This window comes from Galleria mellonella, unplaced genomic scaffold (genome assembly GCF_026898425.1).
Source record: "Galleria mellonella isolate WM207_F2 unplaced genomic scaffold, CSIRO_AGI_GalMel_v1 utg139, whole genome shotgun sequence".
Lineage (NCBI taxonomy): Eukaryota > Metazoa > Arthropoda > Insecta > Lepidoptera > Pyralidae > Galleria > Galleria mellonella.
In genome coordinates, this window is record NW_026441995.1 from 4013012 (window position 1) to 4030445 (window position 17434).

At 34.5% G+C, this 17434-nt stretch overlaps 2 protein-coding genes across 2 annotated transcripts; both read right to left on the reverse strand.

Annotated features, from left to right (window-relative positions):
• Positions 1–4899: 4899 nt before the first annotated feature.
• On the reverse strand, positions 4900–8955 carry LOC113512990 (cuticle protein 7-like). The gene is made up of 4 exons (XM_031909496.2): positions 8907–8955; positions 8177–8383; positions 7308–7538; positions 4900–5672 (listed from the first exon to the last, which is right to left on the reverse strand). The coding sequence occupies exons 1-4, from the start codon at positions 8916–8918 to the stop codon at positions 5547–5549; spliced, it is 576 nt and encodes a 191-aa protein (XP_031765356.1). The 5' UTR covers positions 8919–8955; the 3' UTR covers positions 4900–5546.
• A 5142-nt stretch (positions 8956–14097) lies between these two features.
• LOC113514143 (sodium/potassium-transporting ATPase subunit alpha-like) lies at positions 14098–17155 on the reverse strand. Its single transcript, XM_026898141.2, has one exon. It carries the CDS (start codon positions 17152–17154, stop codon positions 14098–14100), a length of 3057 nt encoding a protein of 1018 aa, XP_026753942.1. The 5' UTR covers position 17155.
• Between the last annotated feature and the right edge of the window lie 279 nt (positions 17156–17434).

Below are 17434 nucleotides of genomic sequence, written 5' to 3' on the forward strand. Positions count from 1 at the left end.
TTATTTTGTTTTATTTGAAGTATTTTTTTTAATAGATAAATATACAATGGTAACTCCGCCGACACTATTCGTATTCGCCGACGGTATATCAGATCGATGTCCAAACGGTTTCCTCTGGAAACCATCGTGCCTAATTCTTGTGGAATTCGTCACGATAGGCAGATCTGATCTGCTTTCATCCTTATCTCTCATTTCCCACTGGTGCCACGCCATGGTAAACCCTTTTACTATTCTATATTTATTAATTACCCCTGTGTTACCGTTCTATAATCACAACCTTGTGTGCATTGCACAGAAGTTTGGACTATAAAAAATTTATGTACATACAAGTACATACAAATAAGGAATAGTACCAGTATTTTATACTATAAGTACTTTAGTACTATTACTTACAATGTGCTAATTATATTATCCTAGCTATTGCCCGCAGATATGCACGCGTGATATCGCGCTAACTTCCATCCCCCTTCACTTTTCAAATAGCCTTTCTTAGCAAATGCTTACGATATAAAACAATCTTATGTTTCAATTTTCAATGATCTAGACAATAGTTATGCCTGTGTGTTGATAGATAGTCAATCAGGATAAACAGTTTTATAAAAAAAAACTGTATCTGTTATATTATATTGAATGTACAAAAGCAAATAAATATTACTTGAATCGTAAGATAGATTTAGATCCTCCCAATCACTTGCCAAATAAAGATTTCATTGAAAATAACAGTTTCTTTAACAGACTGTAACTTTGTGACAAATTACGAGGATAATTTATTCGTGTGGTCAATTTGTCAAGTGATTGATTGCCATCCGAACACCATATGTGATCAACACTAGATACCTGCTAAATAAGTATGGGCTCAATAAAATACAGCTATTTACTTGATTGGCGGGCATTTTTAATATTTGATTTGTACAGAGAAACTGTTTATGATTGCAAAATTGAATGAGAACGTAATGTTGGTAATTAAAAGTCTAATAAGGTGTCCACCACAAGAAGGAAACGTATAATAGTAGTTAGTAGGTTTTTATTTATATCAGAAAAAAAGATGTGTGTATGTAATTCTTGATGGATATTGTAATGTTCTTTTTTTTAATGGGTGATAATGGTATGGTAACCCCGTCTGCGCTATTGGTATACACTGGCGGGGCACCAGTGAGGGATGACAGATGAAGATGAAAGTAGGTCAGTTCGCCCATCCTGACGAATTAAACTAGAATTAGTCACGATGGTTTCCAGGGGGAACCACGTGAAGGTCGATCTGACAGGGTATATTTGCTAGTAATAGGGCTATTTTGACCCCAATACTAACAATCCCTTTCCCCCCGATATTGTAATGTTAGATTTTTTATACTAAATTTGAACGCCTTTGACTAAAATCACTCTGTGTTTCGATTTGAAGAGTGGAATATGGCAGTAAATTTACAGGGTACAGAGGAATAACACCCGAGTCCTTAGAAATGGCAACGCATGGGAGGGTATCATAGACGAAACAGTGTTTTCTGTTATGTCCATGGTACTGCTCATATCTATAGGCGACGGTTACCACTTTCCATCAGGTGGACCGTCAGCTTGTTTGCCATTTTAAGTTGCATAAAAAAACATGATCTTAAGTGATATAAAGGTCTAAGGAGTTACACGCAAACTCAAATAATGCTATTTAATCTAGCTGTAAAAGACCCCATGTTGAATGAATGACGACTAATACCTCTGTTTATTACATTTGGAATTAGAGTCCGTATATTAGGGATGAGTAATATATAGCAATATCTATATATTTCAGTTACAATATCTATATATTGGTCCAATAACGAATATGTTAACTCTATTATCCAAAAAATAATATTAGATAACAGACTTTTAACATATTTGAAAATAGATATCCGACCGATATAGACGATATCTAAAAGGGTGATGACCTTTTTTCTGCCATCAATATCCAGAGGAATCCAATATACAGGTATCAAATCGGTATCCATATTTTTTTTTATGGGTGAAAATGATATGGTAATCCCGCCTGCGCTAACAGGATACGCTGGCGGAGCACCAGTGAAGGGTGATAGATGAGAATGAAAACAGACCAGTTAGCCCATCATGATGAATTCATCAGGAATTAACCATGATAGTTTCCAGGGGGAACCGCGAGGAGCTCGACCTGGTTGGGTATATTGCTAGCAATGGGATTCTCAGTTTCCATTACTAACAATCCCTTTTCCCCCTCGGTATCCATATTACCCATGCTTAGAGTATATACGGAGTAAGTTTGAAATTATTTAGATACTTTGATAAAACACTCCCTTAAAAAGTTAAGAGAATGTTCTACGTTTAAAAATGGATATATGTATATGTAAAAAAAACAAATTAGCTCGATAAATGACAAAAAATGTTTAACAACCCATAGTCGTACTAAGACAGTGCCTCTAGCTGTTAAGTTAGTTATGGAAAACTATTAAAAATAACTACTCAAAAATACTTATAATTAAGTTTGATCGAATTAAAAATATTATAAGATAACTTAATTATAAAATAATAATATTATTTTATGATTAAGTATATATATTTTTTTATTGCGTGACATATATGTAATATTGTTATTTGAAAGTGGTTTATTAGGAAATATACTAAATACTTACGTCACTGATCAGTGTGGAGAGTTTAGACCGTTTACCTACTGCTGTAACTAGGTTAGACTTTATACTGACCTTTATAATTAAGGCATACTAATATAGACCTACAAACGACCATATAAGCTCATACTTCTCCGGACGTTACCCAATCCGATCTAAAAGAGCAGGTCATAGAAATGAAACTAGTTTTTCCGTACACTTCGACGGAATCCCGTTTCGAACACATGATATTCGTTTATAAACCGTCGGACAGGTGACAATTAATTAGATTCCATTAAAGGTGTTTGTTAAAAATAACATTTTAGATTACATTTCACAATACAGATGCAGGAAAAATGGTTTTTCCTTATCTTAAAACATAATTTATTTTTCTTTATATTTTTTTTTAAATTTATTATAATGCGTTCATGTATATAATATAGTTACAATATGTTACAATGTTCTTATGAAGAGTAAGTACATGAATCCTCTTTGGGTGAAACTAAATTTAATGAATAGGTAGCTAATGTAGAAGAATTAATGTCAATTTAGATGTTACATTATATTTAATTACTTAATAATTACTCGTTTTTAAATAGATTTATCATGCAACAATTTTGATTTACATTTAATAAATTAACAAAAATTTGCATTATCATATTAATCATACAAAAATTAATTAAATTCATTAAATAAGAAGAAAATCTTAACATTTTTTTTATGTGAAAAGGGAACAAACCAGCGTGCAGTTCACTTGATGATAAGTGATCACCGCAGCCCATGGAAACTAACGTTATCAGGGTAGACGCCAATGCGTTGTCATCCTTTTAAAAAGATATAAATTCTCTTTCTGATGGTCTTTATTGTTTAGATTGAATCGTAATTATTATATTGATTTGCAGTTTGCGAATTTATTAAGTTACACGACATGTTAATGCTATGTCTTCGTTTGAAGGGAGTGATAAAACAGGATATGGATGAATAGGCACTCAGCAGAAATATAAATCATGTGAGTTAGTATTTGAACAGAACTATCTTTTTTGAAGTTGAGTAAAACAATGATTAATTAATTAGTATAAAAGGTGCGACATTAAATTTACATTCAGACCGTTTTTCTTGGGGTTAGATTGTAACATTCTGTATAGTAAGGTGATCACTTTTTTAAAGTTAAATAAACTGACAATCCATCACTACGATAATTGGTAACAGTCACCTACAGACATGAACAGACCTTATGGTCTGTGCAATAGGTATTATTGTTAAATGTTATATTTTAATATAATATCTACCGGTTTAACTTACGTGTAATAATAGAAAAAGCTTAACTAGTTTTAGAATCAATTCATGAGTCTTAATCTACTGAGTCTTGAGCTACTGTGAAGGGAGCGCGAGCCTGACTCAAGGTATTATTATGATTAATAATAACAAAATGCCTATGGTTCCCACATCAGTATAGTAATACTATAATATAATAACTCAGATATTATGCCTACATACCCAGTTTTTTCTGCTATATCAAACCCTTCCACTTATGGGGAACTGGTCTGCTTATGTTTGCTTGTTTATTTTACATTAAAGAATACATATAAATAGAACTCAGTGTTTGTTAATCACAGTATCTATATAAATGTAAAATTATCTTGTATATAAATAAATTGTACCATGTACCCGTAACCGGCGAGCGTATATGAAAAGATTGATGAATGTGGAAGAAGCGAAAGAGGTTTGTTTGAATCGAAGCATTTGGCGTTCCATTGTTTCTGCCTACCCTAATGGGAGACAGGCGTGACAGATATGTATGTATGTATAAATAAATTGAAAAGAATAACTGTTGAGTTTCTTGCGAGTACTTCTTAGCAGATAACAATATTCCGAACCCAGCAGTAGAAAGAAATGACAATTTAAAAGAGCTTGTTAACAAGTCTCTTTGAATAATAATTATTTCTATTCCATTTTCTTCTATTTGGCAATAGAAACAAGTGCAGGATACAGACGTAGTCAAAGACCACTTTTGTCCTAAAGCTCTGGTAGACTTTTTACCATTCATATATGTATTATATCATTCGTAAATTTAATATTAATTTATTATGATGCCTAGTAAGTGAATGGCTGACAAGCTAACAGCCTACCTGATGCAAAAATTGTAACCGCTGCCAATAATCATGAACAGCACCATGGATATCATAGAATACCTCAAGCATTACCATTCAGCACTATAGCCAAAATGTTGGCCCAATTAATTTTACTTAATATATAAATATACGGATTGAAAATAAAAACATAAAGAAATATACCGCAAAACTTGCATTTATTGGTTTTATTTGTTAACAACTACACATTATATTTACATATAGGTACATAAGTAAATACGTCAAGATCAAGTCCGTAGGCAACAGTCAAAGTAGTACTAAGTATTTATTTAAATAAACATTTTATATTCATCAATCTGATCCAGGCTAGTTTCAGTATAGAGCTGTATTGACAAACGAGGTAAATATCAAAACATATTTTTATAATACTCAACAAAAACCACCCCAACTAACTAACTGTCCGAAACATTTCCTCGCTACAAAACAAATTCTAAACTATTAAACACTTCGAGAAGTTATAGTTAACGATATAAATAGCATTAACCAAAACTAAATGTTAATACATACTTGGCCATTCTTTATTATAGCTTTAAATACTGTTCCGAAAGGCACATTGTCCTAAAATAAATCATAACGACTGGTCAAAAGGAACAATATTAAAACCATGCCTCTATCAGCGCCAGGTTATTCATATATAACATAGGAAATTAATCTGACATCAAGAAAATAGATGCAAACAATTGACTATTTCATAATTTTGCTTAACCTAGCACTGTATCTTTCACAAAGCGTACAGTCGTCCGTAGAATTTACCCCGGTCATTAATACAGCAAGCTAAAGGTCATTGTTGGGGCTAACCCCAGGGGTGTGCAACGCCGACGGCTGGTAGCGTGTATCTTGCAACAGGCGCGGCGACTGCCACTGGTGCCGGCGCTACCACCTTAGCTATGGGAGCTGCTACCGCTACCGGTGCTGCCACCTGTTGGTCAAAATCAAAGATTATATATATTCTTTATTGCACTAAAACATACAGTAACAACAATAAGTTAATGACAATGTTAGCAAAGGTGAACTTATCTCTTCCAGTCAACCTAACGCAGTCGCATAACACTACTCTTTCCTATCTAGAATGTCATAAAAGGCGACTAAAGGAACAAAACAATACTCCAGAGCAAAAGAAGACATTTGCGATATATCACTTAATTTGCCTAGCTAATGTGACAATAGTAAACTAGTATCCTCCTCTCTCTCTCTCTCTCTCTCTCTCTCTCTCTCTCTCTCCCATTTCTAACTAATTAATATACCCCGTCAAATTGATCTCCACACGGTCCCTGCTGAAAATCATCATGGTTAACTGCTGATATCACGATGGACCGTTAACGCAAATCACTTCACCGGTGACAGTGACCAATAAGGAATGATAAGTAAGCATGAAGGCGGTTCAGTATATACCTTGAGTGTATATTCAGCCTCGCCAGTGTATACCGCAGACGAGTTTACCATTCTATTTTCATCCTTCTTAGAGAGAGAGAGAGCAGTGCACATAATTAGGACGTTATGTTCAATGGACCGTTATGGCATGTACCTAATAATTAGAGGTGCAGTACTATGTTGTGTTGTAACATAGGTGTAGTAATAAAACCACGCCATTTTTTTATCCTTCAGCATGTTGATGACAAACCTATCTTCTACTGGAGAGTTATAAGTGATAATTCATGATTATCATTAGTTATTATTTTATACTTATTTAATATACGAAGGCATCATTATCCTCTATAATTGCTTCCAATTAGGGAGCTTTTTACAACGTCTGTAATTCCAGATCACTTTCACATGGAGTCCTTTAAAGCTAGAGTGAATAGATATTATTTAACATTGTATGTAACAACATCTTAGAACATAATTGTCATTCAAGATTAGTTGAGATAGTAGTTAAATTTTAATAAAAAAATATTTGTAGGTACCCAAGTAGAAACCTTATCTATAGTGGGAACAATTTATGCTCTCGTTGATATTTGAAAAACCTAACTTATAATACATAATTTCACAAGCGATTCTTTATCTCTACGGTAGATATAACACTATAGCGTTACGCTACAAAATCCGAAATGAGAATATCCTCATAAGAAACAAAGTAACACATGTAGCCCGAAGTATAAGTAGCGCTGAAGTGCTGAAGTGGCAATAGGCTGGAAAGGTTCTTGAGTGGCGACCCCGTATGGGCAAACGAAGTATAGGATAACCGCCCCACCCCCACTAGATGGAGTGACGACCTCAAATGCATTACAGAGAGTCAATGGATGCAGATGGCTCAATATAATTTCTTACAGTAGTCTATGGGGAAAGGTTAAGGCGATGATAATAATGATAATAACACTATATCTCGAAATATGATAAATATATACTAAATACAAATGTATACTACAAATATATAACATTTTTAAATTACATTTTACTAGTTGTATGTAGTTATATTGTTCATATCGTTGTGTTGAAAAGCTTATAATATTCCTCAATATATAGATTTCTCAAGTTTTTCAAATAGGACTAGTAATTCCAGATCAGAATTAACGCGTTGAAATATATATTATATTAATATATATTAAGTACTTACTCCATGAGCACCTCCGGTCCTCTCCACGACGGCGTTGAAGCCGTTAATCTTGTCAGCAGTGTACGTCACCCTCCTCAGGTGGCCATCAGGCTCCACTAAGCTGTACGAACCCTGCACAACACCATTCTGCAAGGTCTCGGAGGCGTCCTTTTGGTCACCCGTGGCAGGATCTGATACGCCGTACGAGAAACTATAGGCCGGGTTGGGGTCCACTGGTTCAGCTCGTACCACCTATTTATAAGAGGGAAATAGTCAATTTTAAACATTTCACGGCGAATCTACCGACGTCACTTGAATCGGTGTTTTCCATCACCAAAGATTTAGTCGAAAATTCAAAATTACACGAAAAGTTTTTTATGTCACCCAGGTTCAAACTCACGATCTTTGGGTTACCTATAAAAGCTACAACGCTCTCAGTGTATACATTGTACATTGCATTAGACGTACAGAGACATTATTGTAAAAGAAATTTATCTTAATTCAACTGCATTATTTGTATTTTTATTATAGGCGAATCATTCATTTTGTACTTTCTTTAATTTAAAAGATAAAAGATGTAATCAAGTGTTCATGGTTGGGAACCATGAACGCTATTCTATTATTCCTATTTTTTATTAAGATTGAAATCGGATTTCTTTTTTTGTAAAATTTGGAAAATATACAGTAAAGATTTCGAAAACATTATTAAAGTTCAACTGCAGTTGCCAATCTGCTTCCCAAGCGTGGCAACTACTGGCAAAACTCCCCTTTTGGGAAAAGCCGTGGACAGTTAACGACTTATAAAATATAGAATAATTGACAGGGTCACCCAAGGGCATTACTAATTTAAAAAAAAAAAATTAATGAAGTGTAATTGAAAAGACACTTACGGGAGCAGCGACTGCTTTGACAAATGGAGCTGCGTACGCTGGTGCGGCCACCGCGTGCGCAATGGCTGGGGCGGCGATGGCTGGGGCATACGACGCTGCGTAGGCCGGCGCGGCAATGGCGGGTGCGTAGGGCGACGCAATGCCGACGCCTCCGTAGATGCCGGGCGCAGCCACCGCGGCGGCGCACGCGCAGCATAACATAAATAACTGCAAAAAAAAACAAGTATATAAAAATACAAATAAATATTAGCGTTTTTTGCAGGCCTTAGACAAAATAAAATATTTATAAATAATACTATAATACAATATAATACTTATAAATATATAAATTTCAGTTTACCAAATTAGTGATTTTTTTTAATACATTTAATAATCACAACATTGCATTCGCAGATCTTATTAAGAGTAATATTAAATGAGATATGGTTGCAAATCCTGTCAAAAATTTGTTTCGTCAGGATTTGCAGCCATATCTCTCGGTACTTAAGAATATTTATACAATTTAATACAATTTTTAAATTTTTATCACATAAATTAATTAGAGAAAATCAATATTTTTAATCGATTAATTGATTGAATGAATTGAATTTAAATTTATCGCTGATTTCATTAAAAGTATTTCTGTGACAATTTCAACAAAATTCGTTATTATCTTTCTATTATATTTTTATATAAAATTATATTTGCATTAAATTCTATTGAAACGGACTATATACAACTGTCAAGGTACCTTAGCGATCATGACTGTCGCGTGCGCACGTCGAATGGTAAGAGCACGTGTGACGAACCCTGCGCGCGCGCAGTATATAAATGTCCACGCTCCACGACCACCTCACACTTGATACACATTTCGTAACCGATATATTCAACTCGTATGTCCCTATGAACTAATAGAATTTAATATGTAACGAATGGATTAGAGGCTAGGTTCATTTGTGGGTCAGGTTTTCTTATCACAAAATGTGGTTTGCGATCGTGTAAGGCTCGATTAAGTTCATTAGAGTTAGGTAAATTTGTAAGATAGAACTGTGATAAAACATACTAATTAAAGTACGAAAGCTAAAATTCTAAAAGAGTAGAATTTATTGACAATATTTTACCATTAGCATGAAGGCTAGTCTGCAGTCCACTGTTGGACATAGACCGGACACGATCTTCGACTCTTCCCTACCAGTTACAACCAGCAACCCTACATATGTCGTCACTCTACCTAGCCCCAGATCGACCCTTTTTTTTTATACCACTGAGTTGCCTAGCATAGCGTAGCAAGCATGCGGCCCACCAAATGGTAAGCGGTTACCGTAGCCTATGAACGCCAGCAATACCTTTTTATTCTTTTTTGAAAGAACTTCCTGCTGTAGTCTCTTGTAATCTTTTCCAATACTACGCTTGCTTAAAATTATGTTCCAAACCTAAAAAAATTACGTTAAAACCAGTTATATTGATTTAAAAGCTAAACTAATGAATTTGATAAAACTTCTATGGGACGAATCTGAAAATATATTCTGTCTGATAAAAAAAAAGAATTATTCAAAGGACTGAAGAATAAGTTTGTTATAAACATAAAAAAAATACAACAAGATTGAGAACCTCGTCCTATTTTGAAATCGGTTGAAAAGTCACATTACCTGGGATGAGGGAAGAGATCAAAGGAGAGGCTGTTATCTGCATAAGTAGCTCTATTTAATAATGTACGGCTACAGGAAAAATCTCATTTCACAAGTACATATTTGTTTCTTAACATGTCATGGACAAGAAAAACAATAAGAAAATAAATTATTAAAATATAGAAGAAAAAGTAGCTGGCACTAATAGTTTGCTTTAGCAATAAAGCTCATTATCATCATCATCATGTCAGCCTTTAACTGTCCACTGCTGAACATGAATCTTCTCAATAAGGGAAGTTTTGCTAGTTGTTTTTTTAAATGCAACTTAAAATGACAAACAAGCCAACGGCCCACCTGATGGAAAGTGGTATCCGTCGCCTATAAACATGAACAGTATCATGGACATAACAGAGTATACTGTTTCGCCCATGATACCCCCCATGCGTTGCCATTCCTGAGGACTCAGGTGTTATTCCTCTGTACTCTGTAAATTCACTGCCATACTCCACCCTTTAAATTGAAACACAGCCATACAAACACAACTATTTCACGGTAGAAACACAAATGGGACATAGGTGCTCAAGCAAACGACTTTTGTACAGTCTCACTCTGGTAACCGCAGTTACTCTTTTAGTGATGTTTTAAGAGGAACGCTGCTCCCCATCCTTCTCCCATTAATTATCCTTAGTCGCCTTTTGCGATACCTACGAGAAAAGCCTATTTTTACGGGAACCACACGCCAAAAGCTCATTATTTATTTATTTACACTTTATTGCACCAAATAAAAAGAGAAATAACAAATACAGTAAATATTAATGAGAAGAGATACAAAAGTCGGTCTTATTGCTAAGCAATCTCTTCCAGACAACCTTTGGGTAGAGGACATTGAGAAAAAGACAAAGGGTAGGTGGCGCACTATTATTGCGCATTACGCTAGCCGTCTATTACTTTAACTGTAACTATAGGCATAGGCAAGAACATCACGATATATGTACACTACGACGTCCATTTTACTCCTCATTAGGCATGGGTAATATAGATACGGATCCGAATTTTATATATTGGGTATCTCTGGACATTGATGCCGGAAGAAAATTTTTGAGTGACGATTGTATACAGGCAAACACAGCGTCAGACGACCGCCACTAGATAGAGCGACAATCTCAAATGCATTGCAGGAGTCGATAGATACAAATGGCTCAGGAACGTTCGTTATAGTAATCCTTGCAAAAAGCGTATGTTCAGCAGTGGACTATAACAGCTAAAATGAATTAATAAAAATGGAGTTGATACAAAATTAATTTTCAAATCCGTTTAATTGTTTAATCGTAATTAAGCAACATATAAATAATATTAGTATTTAATAATATTATTTTATGGAAGTTACCATAGTTTTATCATATTTTTTTGTACAGCATGGCAATAGCATAGTGAGATCAGCCCTCTTAGGCAAACTAGAAACAAATCTATCGATGGAATCGCTTCCGTAACGCTCACATGAAAAAGAACAAGATGGCCCAAGTTGCCATATTATTCTATCTCATCATGATTTTATCCTTTGTACTTTGTCTAACAGAGCAGTATTTGTTTTTATTCTTTATTTACAAGTATACCTCTAAAATATACCATTGATTCTATACATACATATTTGACATAATACACACGATGCCATGTGTGGCAATGGGGGATAATAAACTACAAACACAACTATGCCTTTGTAATGGAGACCTACGTGATATACCGTTAGAATACGTATCGAGCCGATTGCGACTTTCATACATACGGCCCGAAAGCTTTTGAAATTGTATGTTTGAAAGAAGATTTTGAAATTGTGCTTTAAGAGATTACTATTGGATCCAAAAATAAAATAATTTTCTAAAGATACTAAATATAGATCACTTTTATGACTTAAAAAATGAGAAAGCACTCGATACGCATGTACTTTTTTTTTCGTTTATTGAAAAATGTATTCGAATGTAATTCAAAATCTATTCTGATATTTTTTTTTTTTACATTTGATAGGGTTTACTTCTATTATGGTATTCATTCAATAAATAAAGTTTTTTCTTTGATGGTAGAAAATCTAAAATTATTATTTTTCATTAATTGTAAAACATCATTTTTTAATAATAATAAAAATCTTTATTTCACTCTTTATTACAATATAGTTTAAAGTCCCTAACTCCCGAGGTAGGTATGAAAAAACCTGTGTTTCAGGAGTTAGTGCCCTCTTCCATATGTTGTTGTTTTACATTTTTAGTGAAACAATATGAAACAGATCATTAGTTTCACCCCAAAAATCATAGTTGCTAAAATTAATGAAAACCGTACCTAAAAATAAATTTCTTCATCTTTCCCTTCACTATGCCATACGACATTACTTCTTACTAAATTCTATGATTCTAGATTAACGGAAAGTATCCTAAATGTTTTCCTTTAAAAATGTTAAAATATATGCCATTATCGGCCGTATCTTTTGATTGCTTTAACTTAGAATTTGTTTTGTCTTATATAATTACAAATTTGTATACCTCGATATATGGGGTTGAGCATAGAGGACTTATCTTGTTTTACCATCCATTGTTACCTATGTATCACAATTTGAATAAATAAATAATTAGATTTTTTTTAAAACTGCAAGCAAGTATAATGTAAGGTGACCCTTAGTAAATGTATAGTTGTTAATAAATTAATATGGTTGAAAACCGTTACTTGTAATCTTGCATTTAATTTAAAGGAGGAACTACTATTTTCAATAGTGAACCCCCCATAAGGTGAGTTTTGCCAGTAGTTGCCACACTTGGCAGGTTAGGCTTTTAGAGAAGTTTTAAGAGGGGCGCTACTGGCCATCCCACGGTCTCCCTTAGTCGCCTCTTACAACACCTACGGGAAAGGAAGGGGTGGCCCATTCTACGCCGGAACACACACAATAAATATACAAGTAGTATATAAATTTTGACGAATTAAAAAATGTAATAAAGTATAACTTATTTAATGCTTATCCGTATGTCACTGGCATTAGTTTAGGTTGATTGCAGGGCAGTATTTTGGCGCAATGTAGGTCACATTCGTTCGCTGTTATTCCGGTAAGGTACTGCGTATGTGCAAGCTGGTTTAAAATTCATATTGGCAGGGCCGCGCCCACCCGTCTGTGTTAGAACATAATTCGAGTAACTAGTGCTTTAGATAGCAGGGATATTTCGCACGTTTATGAGTTTTATTATATAAAATACAAATATTTATAACTACTGAAAGATATTATGATCAGGTATACCTACATTCAAGGCGGCCTTTTTAAATAACTCATAGTCTTTTAAATAACGTCGTTTCCAAGAAACTATTGATGTACAGAAAGATGTAGGTACTGAAGGAAGCGATAATTATGATTCGATCTTTGCATTTGTCTATTTGTCAATCAACGGTACTATGTTAACAACACAGATAACATTTTATAAATGAAAAACAGTATTTGAGATTTTCAACATTATTTAGATTGAAAAATCGGCCGAGATTCAAACCCATGTCTCTCAGCTTTATGAGTCGACTTGGGGATGCACTTACCATGTTTGCTTGTTTCTTGCGTATCAATTTGAACGTTATGACATTCATTTCCAACATAATAACATTCAACATAGTGATATTATTTCAATATATTTCACGCTATTTTTTTTTTTAATTATATATTACACGATATTCTAAATTTAAATTTTGATAATTCTTTAGAGATTTTATTTAGTAATTATTTTTAATTTTTTGGTGCGACCACACTTAGATTGTTTAATCTAGTTAACAATAAGTACTGTTAGTACCGTTATTAAATGAAAAAAGTAAAAAATCTTGAGTTACTATGTCATTTTTATTTATAGAAAAAAAGGGTAATGTCCACATATTTTACAATATTTTGTAGCAAGTACAAGTACATAGCTACAACGTGCGAAAGGCTATAAAATATGCAAGCGAGAATGTTGCAAGGCCATGTTTGTTCTTACATAAAGTACAGGACAGTTTATTTTTTATTTATTCATCATGGATTAATTGGAATTTATAACTTATCATAACTAGAGATATATTAGTAAGAAGAGAATTATAAACCCAAAATTAGGTATATATTAGCTTATCTGATCTGTAATAGGTAGTTATAATTTTATTTCAATAAACTTTTACATTAAGTAGCCACTATATTAAAATTAAACAAAAGCATTTAAAAATAACATCACTTTAATTAAAACTAAACAATTCCCTTCTATAACCAAGAATTCAACTTAAAACTTATATAAGAAACCCTAATTAAGAAACATATCAAACAGTCATAATTTAATAATAAGTCTCTTGCTCGACCCACTTTGAAATATTGTTTCTAATCAAATAACGCCTAATCTCGTCACCAACTATCATAAGAACCATGAATGGAACAGCAAGGAAGAAGTCGTGCCATGACAACGGTTCTGTATTAAAAACTTCGTGGCAAAATGGCAAGTATGTTGCGACCACAGCTGCGATCAAATCTATGACAATACTTACATTCAATACATGGTTTCGCATACCCTTCTTCAGAAGCGATATTCTTCTAGTCTTACATATTATAACGTCAGATATCTGAGTCCAGCACACAGACACGAAATAAGCAGTCTGCGCCTTCTTCTCCACTCGTTTCCTGTCATCATAATACCATGCTCGACCGAGCGTATCTTTAACCACTTTTGTTTTAGATTCCCATTCACTACGAACAAATATCAAGCTAGAAGGAAAAAAGCCATCCTGTGCGTACACTATAAAATAAGCGTACATTCCGGCAAAAAACTGAATTAGTCCTACTTGGAAGTATGCCATGAAAATAAGAACTCTATTAACGAGGTGGTCAGTTGGTTTGCGTGGTGGTATCGACATAACATCTTCTTCGGGATCCTCGTAGGCGAGGCTCATCGCAGGTAACAAGTCTGTGCCAACGTTTATAACTAGGATCAACATTAATGTCAACGGTAAAGGCATGCCCAAGCAAGCATACAGAACGAAAGGCATCATTTCAGGCGTGTTTGAAGTAAGAGTGTAAGCGATTGTTTTCTTCAGGTTATCAAAGATTCTCCTACCTTCTTTAATGCCTAACACTATAGATGCAAAGTTATCATCGAGAAGTATCATATCAGCAGCTTGTTTTGAGACTTCCGTTCCATTTATACCCATAGCTATTCCAATATCTGCTTTCTTCAAAGCTGGTGAATCATTAACACCGTCACCGGTAACAGCTACTACATGTTTTAAAGATTGATAAGTTTCAACTATGAATAATTTTTGTTGCGGACTGGTTCTGGCAAAAGTGATTTCAGTATATTTAGTTTGTGCCGCTTTAAGATCATTTACGCTCATTTTGCGAAGTTCATCTCCCGTTATAACAGTAGCTTTGAATTGGCTTTTAATATGAGGTGGTACATCTGCAAGCTCAATGTGATGTTCAAAAGCATAATCATATGCTGTCGGCTGAGTAATAGTACCACATTTGCGAGATATAGCTAATGCAGTAACAGGATGATCCCCCGTTACCATAATTACCTTAATGCCAGCTTGCCTACAGAGCGCTATAGATTTTTCAATGTCCTGTCTCGGAGGATCAATCATAGAAATCGCACCAATAAAAGCAAGGTCTTCAAGAGGAAAATTCTTCTGTTGCGTATCAAATTTATATCCAATAGGATATGCACTTAGCGGCAATTTCAGATCACAATAACCTATAACTCGTTCACCCATGTTCGCTAATTTAATAAAATTGGCTTTTAATTCCTTTTTAATCTGAGGAGTCAATGGTTGTTCTTTCTCATCAGAGTGAACTCGAGTACAGTATTCTATTATGATTTCGGGAGCGCCTTTCATAATTAAATAATAGCTTTGAGTGGCTTGCATAAGATGGATCGTTACTTGATATTTATATGCAGAGCTAAATGGTATCTCTGCCTCTTTAGGATTCTCTTCACGAGTTTGAGTTGCTGACCGGTTTATCTCCATATATCTTAATATTGCTGATTCTGAAGCATCGCCTAATATTTTCCTTTTTTCGACAGGTAAATTCATATTATCATATACAAACACAGCCTTGAGATTGAGAGACGCTGCCAAACATAAAGATGAATAAGAAGGATCGGATACATGACTATGATCGCTTTTATCATAAATTTTAAAGTCACAGAATAAATGCGATACGCTCATTTGATTCTCCGTCAGCGTCCCAGTTTTATCAGAACATATACATGAAGTTGATCCCAAAGTCTCAACTGCTTGTAAGGTTTTGGCTAAACAATTCTTCTTTTTCAATTGTTTAGCAGACAACGTCATACAGACAGTTAATGTAACAATCAAACCTTCAGGTACATTGGCGAGAATTATACCAAGCATATATTGTAATGCTGATAGCCAATGCTTTTGTATAAAATACACCATTAAGAAAAATGTTATACCGAAAACAAATGCTACTCCGCAAATTAACTTAATAAAATGCGTTATTTCTTTTGCAATAGGTGTCTCTTCTTTTTCTAATCCCGTTACAAGTCCTGCGATTTTTCCTATCTGTGTCATTTCCCCAATAGCAACTACCACTCCTTTAGCTGAACCCTCAACGATAGGACACCCAAAGTAAGCCATATTTTTAGATTCTAAAGGATTTGCATGAGTACATTCAGGCCTGTGTTGTACGAGTTCAGATTCTCCAGTCAGTGAAGACATATCAGTTTTGAAATTACTGCAAGATAATATACGTACATCTGCTGGGACTACTTCTCCTCCCGTCATCTCTACTATGTCACCAATTACGACATTGATGTTAGGTATTATTTTCTTAACGCCATTTCGTATAACGACTGCATTTGGAGGCACCAACTTTTCGAAACCGCTCATGACAGCCATATTTTTCGCTTCTTGGTAAAATCCGAATACTCCAGTACCCACTATAGTAGCTATAATGACGCACCCCAAATAAAGGTATTCTTTATCGGAATGCCCTCCACTATCAGAGCCTGCGTCAATTTTACTTGCGAAAAAAAATGCAATGAAATTGAGTATTGCACCTACCCATAATACGCACTGAAACCAGCCGAATAGATTATGCCTAAATATTTTCCAATAACTGTTTCCTCTTAATTCTTTAAGAGCATTCGGACCGTAGGTCACTAGAAGTTCCTTAGCAAAGTTATCGGTGAGACCAGTCTGAATGTTTGTACGGTAGACAGTTTCCAATTGCGCTGCCGTTAGGAAGTGGTCTCCAGTATGAGTTTCTTCTTTGAGGAGGTTGAGCTCCGAGATGTCTACACTACCATGAGCCAAGAGGCTGGGCCGTCGCGGACCTACAAGGGAAGTGCTGGAACGACGGTATGTAGGGTGCGGCATTGTATTTTGTAGGTATTTAATCTTAGAAATTGATTATCAAAAGACAATTTCTTAATGACATTTTTAAATATGTCATGAACAATTTATTTCTTTAAATACTTCTTGAAAGTTATCTTTCAGAATAAATATATAACCTATTTCATTAATAATCTGACTATTATTATTAATATTACTATTTTGTACCACTAACATAAATGGAAGCGTAATCCACATTTCATCATCATTCATAAACGATCTCGTCCATCGATCGATTACCATCATCAGTAAGCATATTCTATTT

Bases quoted from the DNA above. Each gene is read 5' to 3' on its own strand.
- LOC113512990 (XM_031909496.2), bottom strand. The intron at 7,539-8,176 runs GTAAGTGTCTTT...TCTTATAAATAG, and splicing joins TCAAAGCAGTCGCTGCTCCC to GTGGTACGAGCTGAACCAGT. The intron at 5,673-7,307 runs GTAAGTACTTAA...TTTGACCAACAG, and splicing joins GGACCGGAGGTGCTCATGGA to GTGGCAGCACCGGTAGCGGT.
- LOC113514143 (XM_026898141.2), bottom strand. From the start codon at position 17,154: ATGCCGCACCCTACATACCGTCGTTCCAGCACTTCCCTTGTAGGTCCG.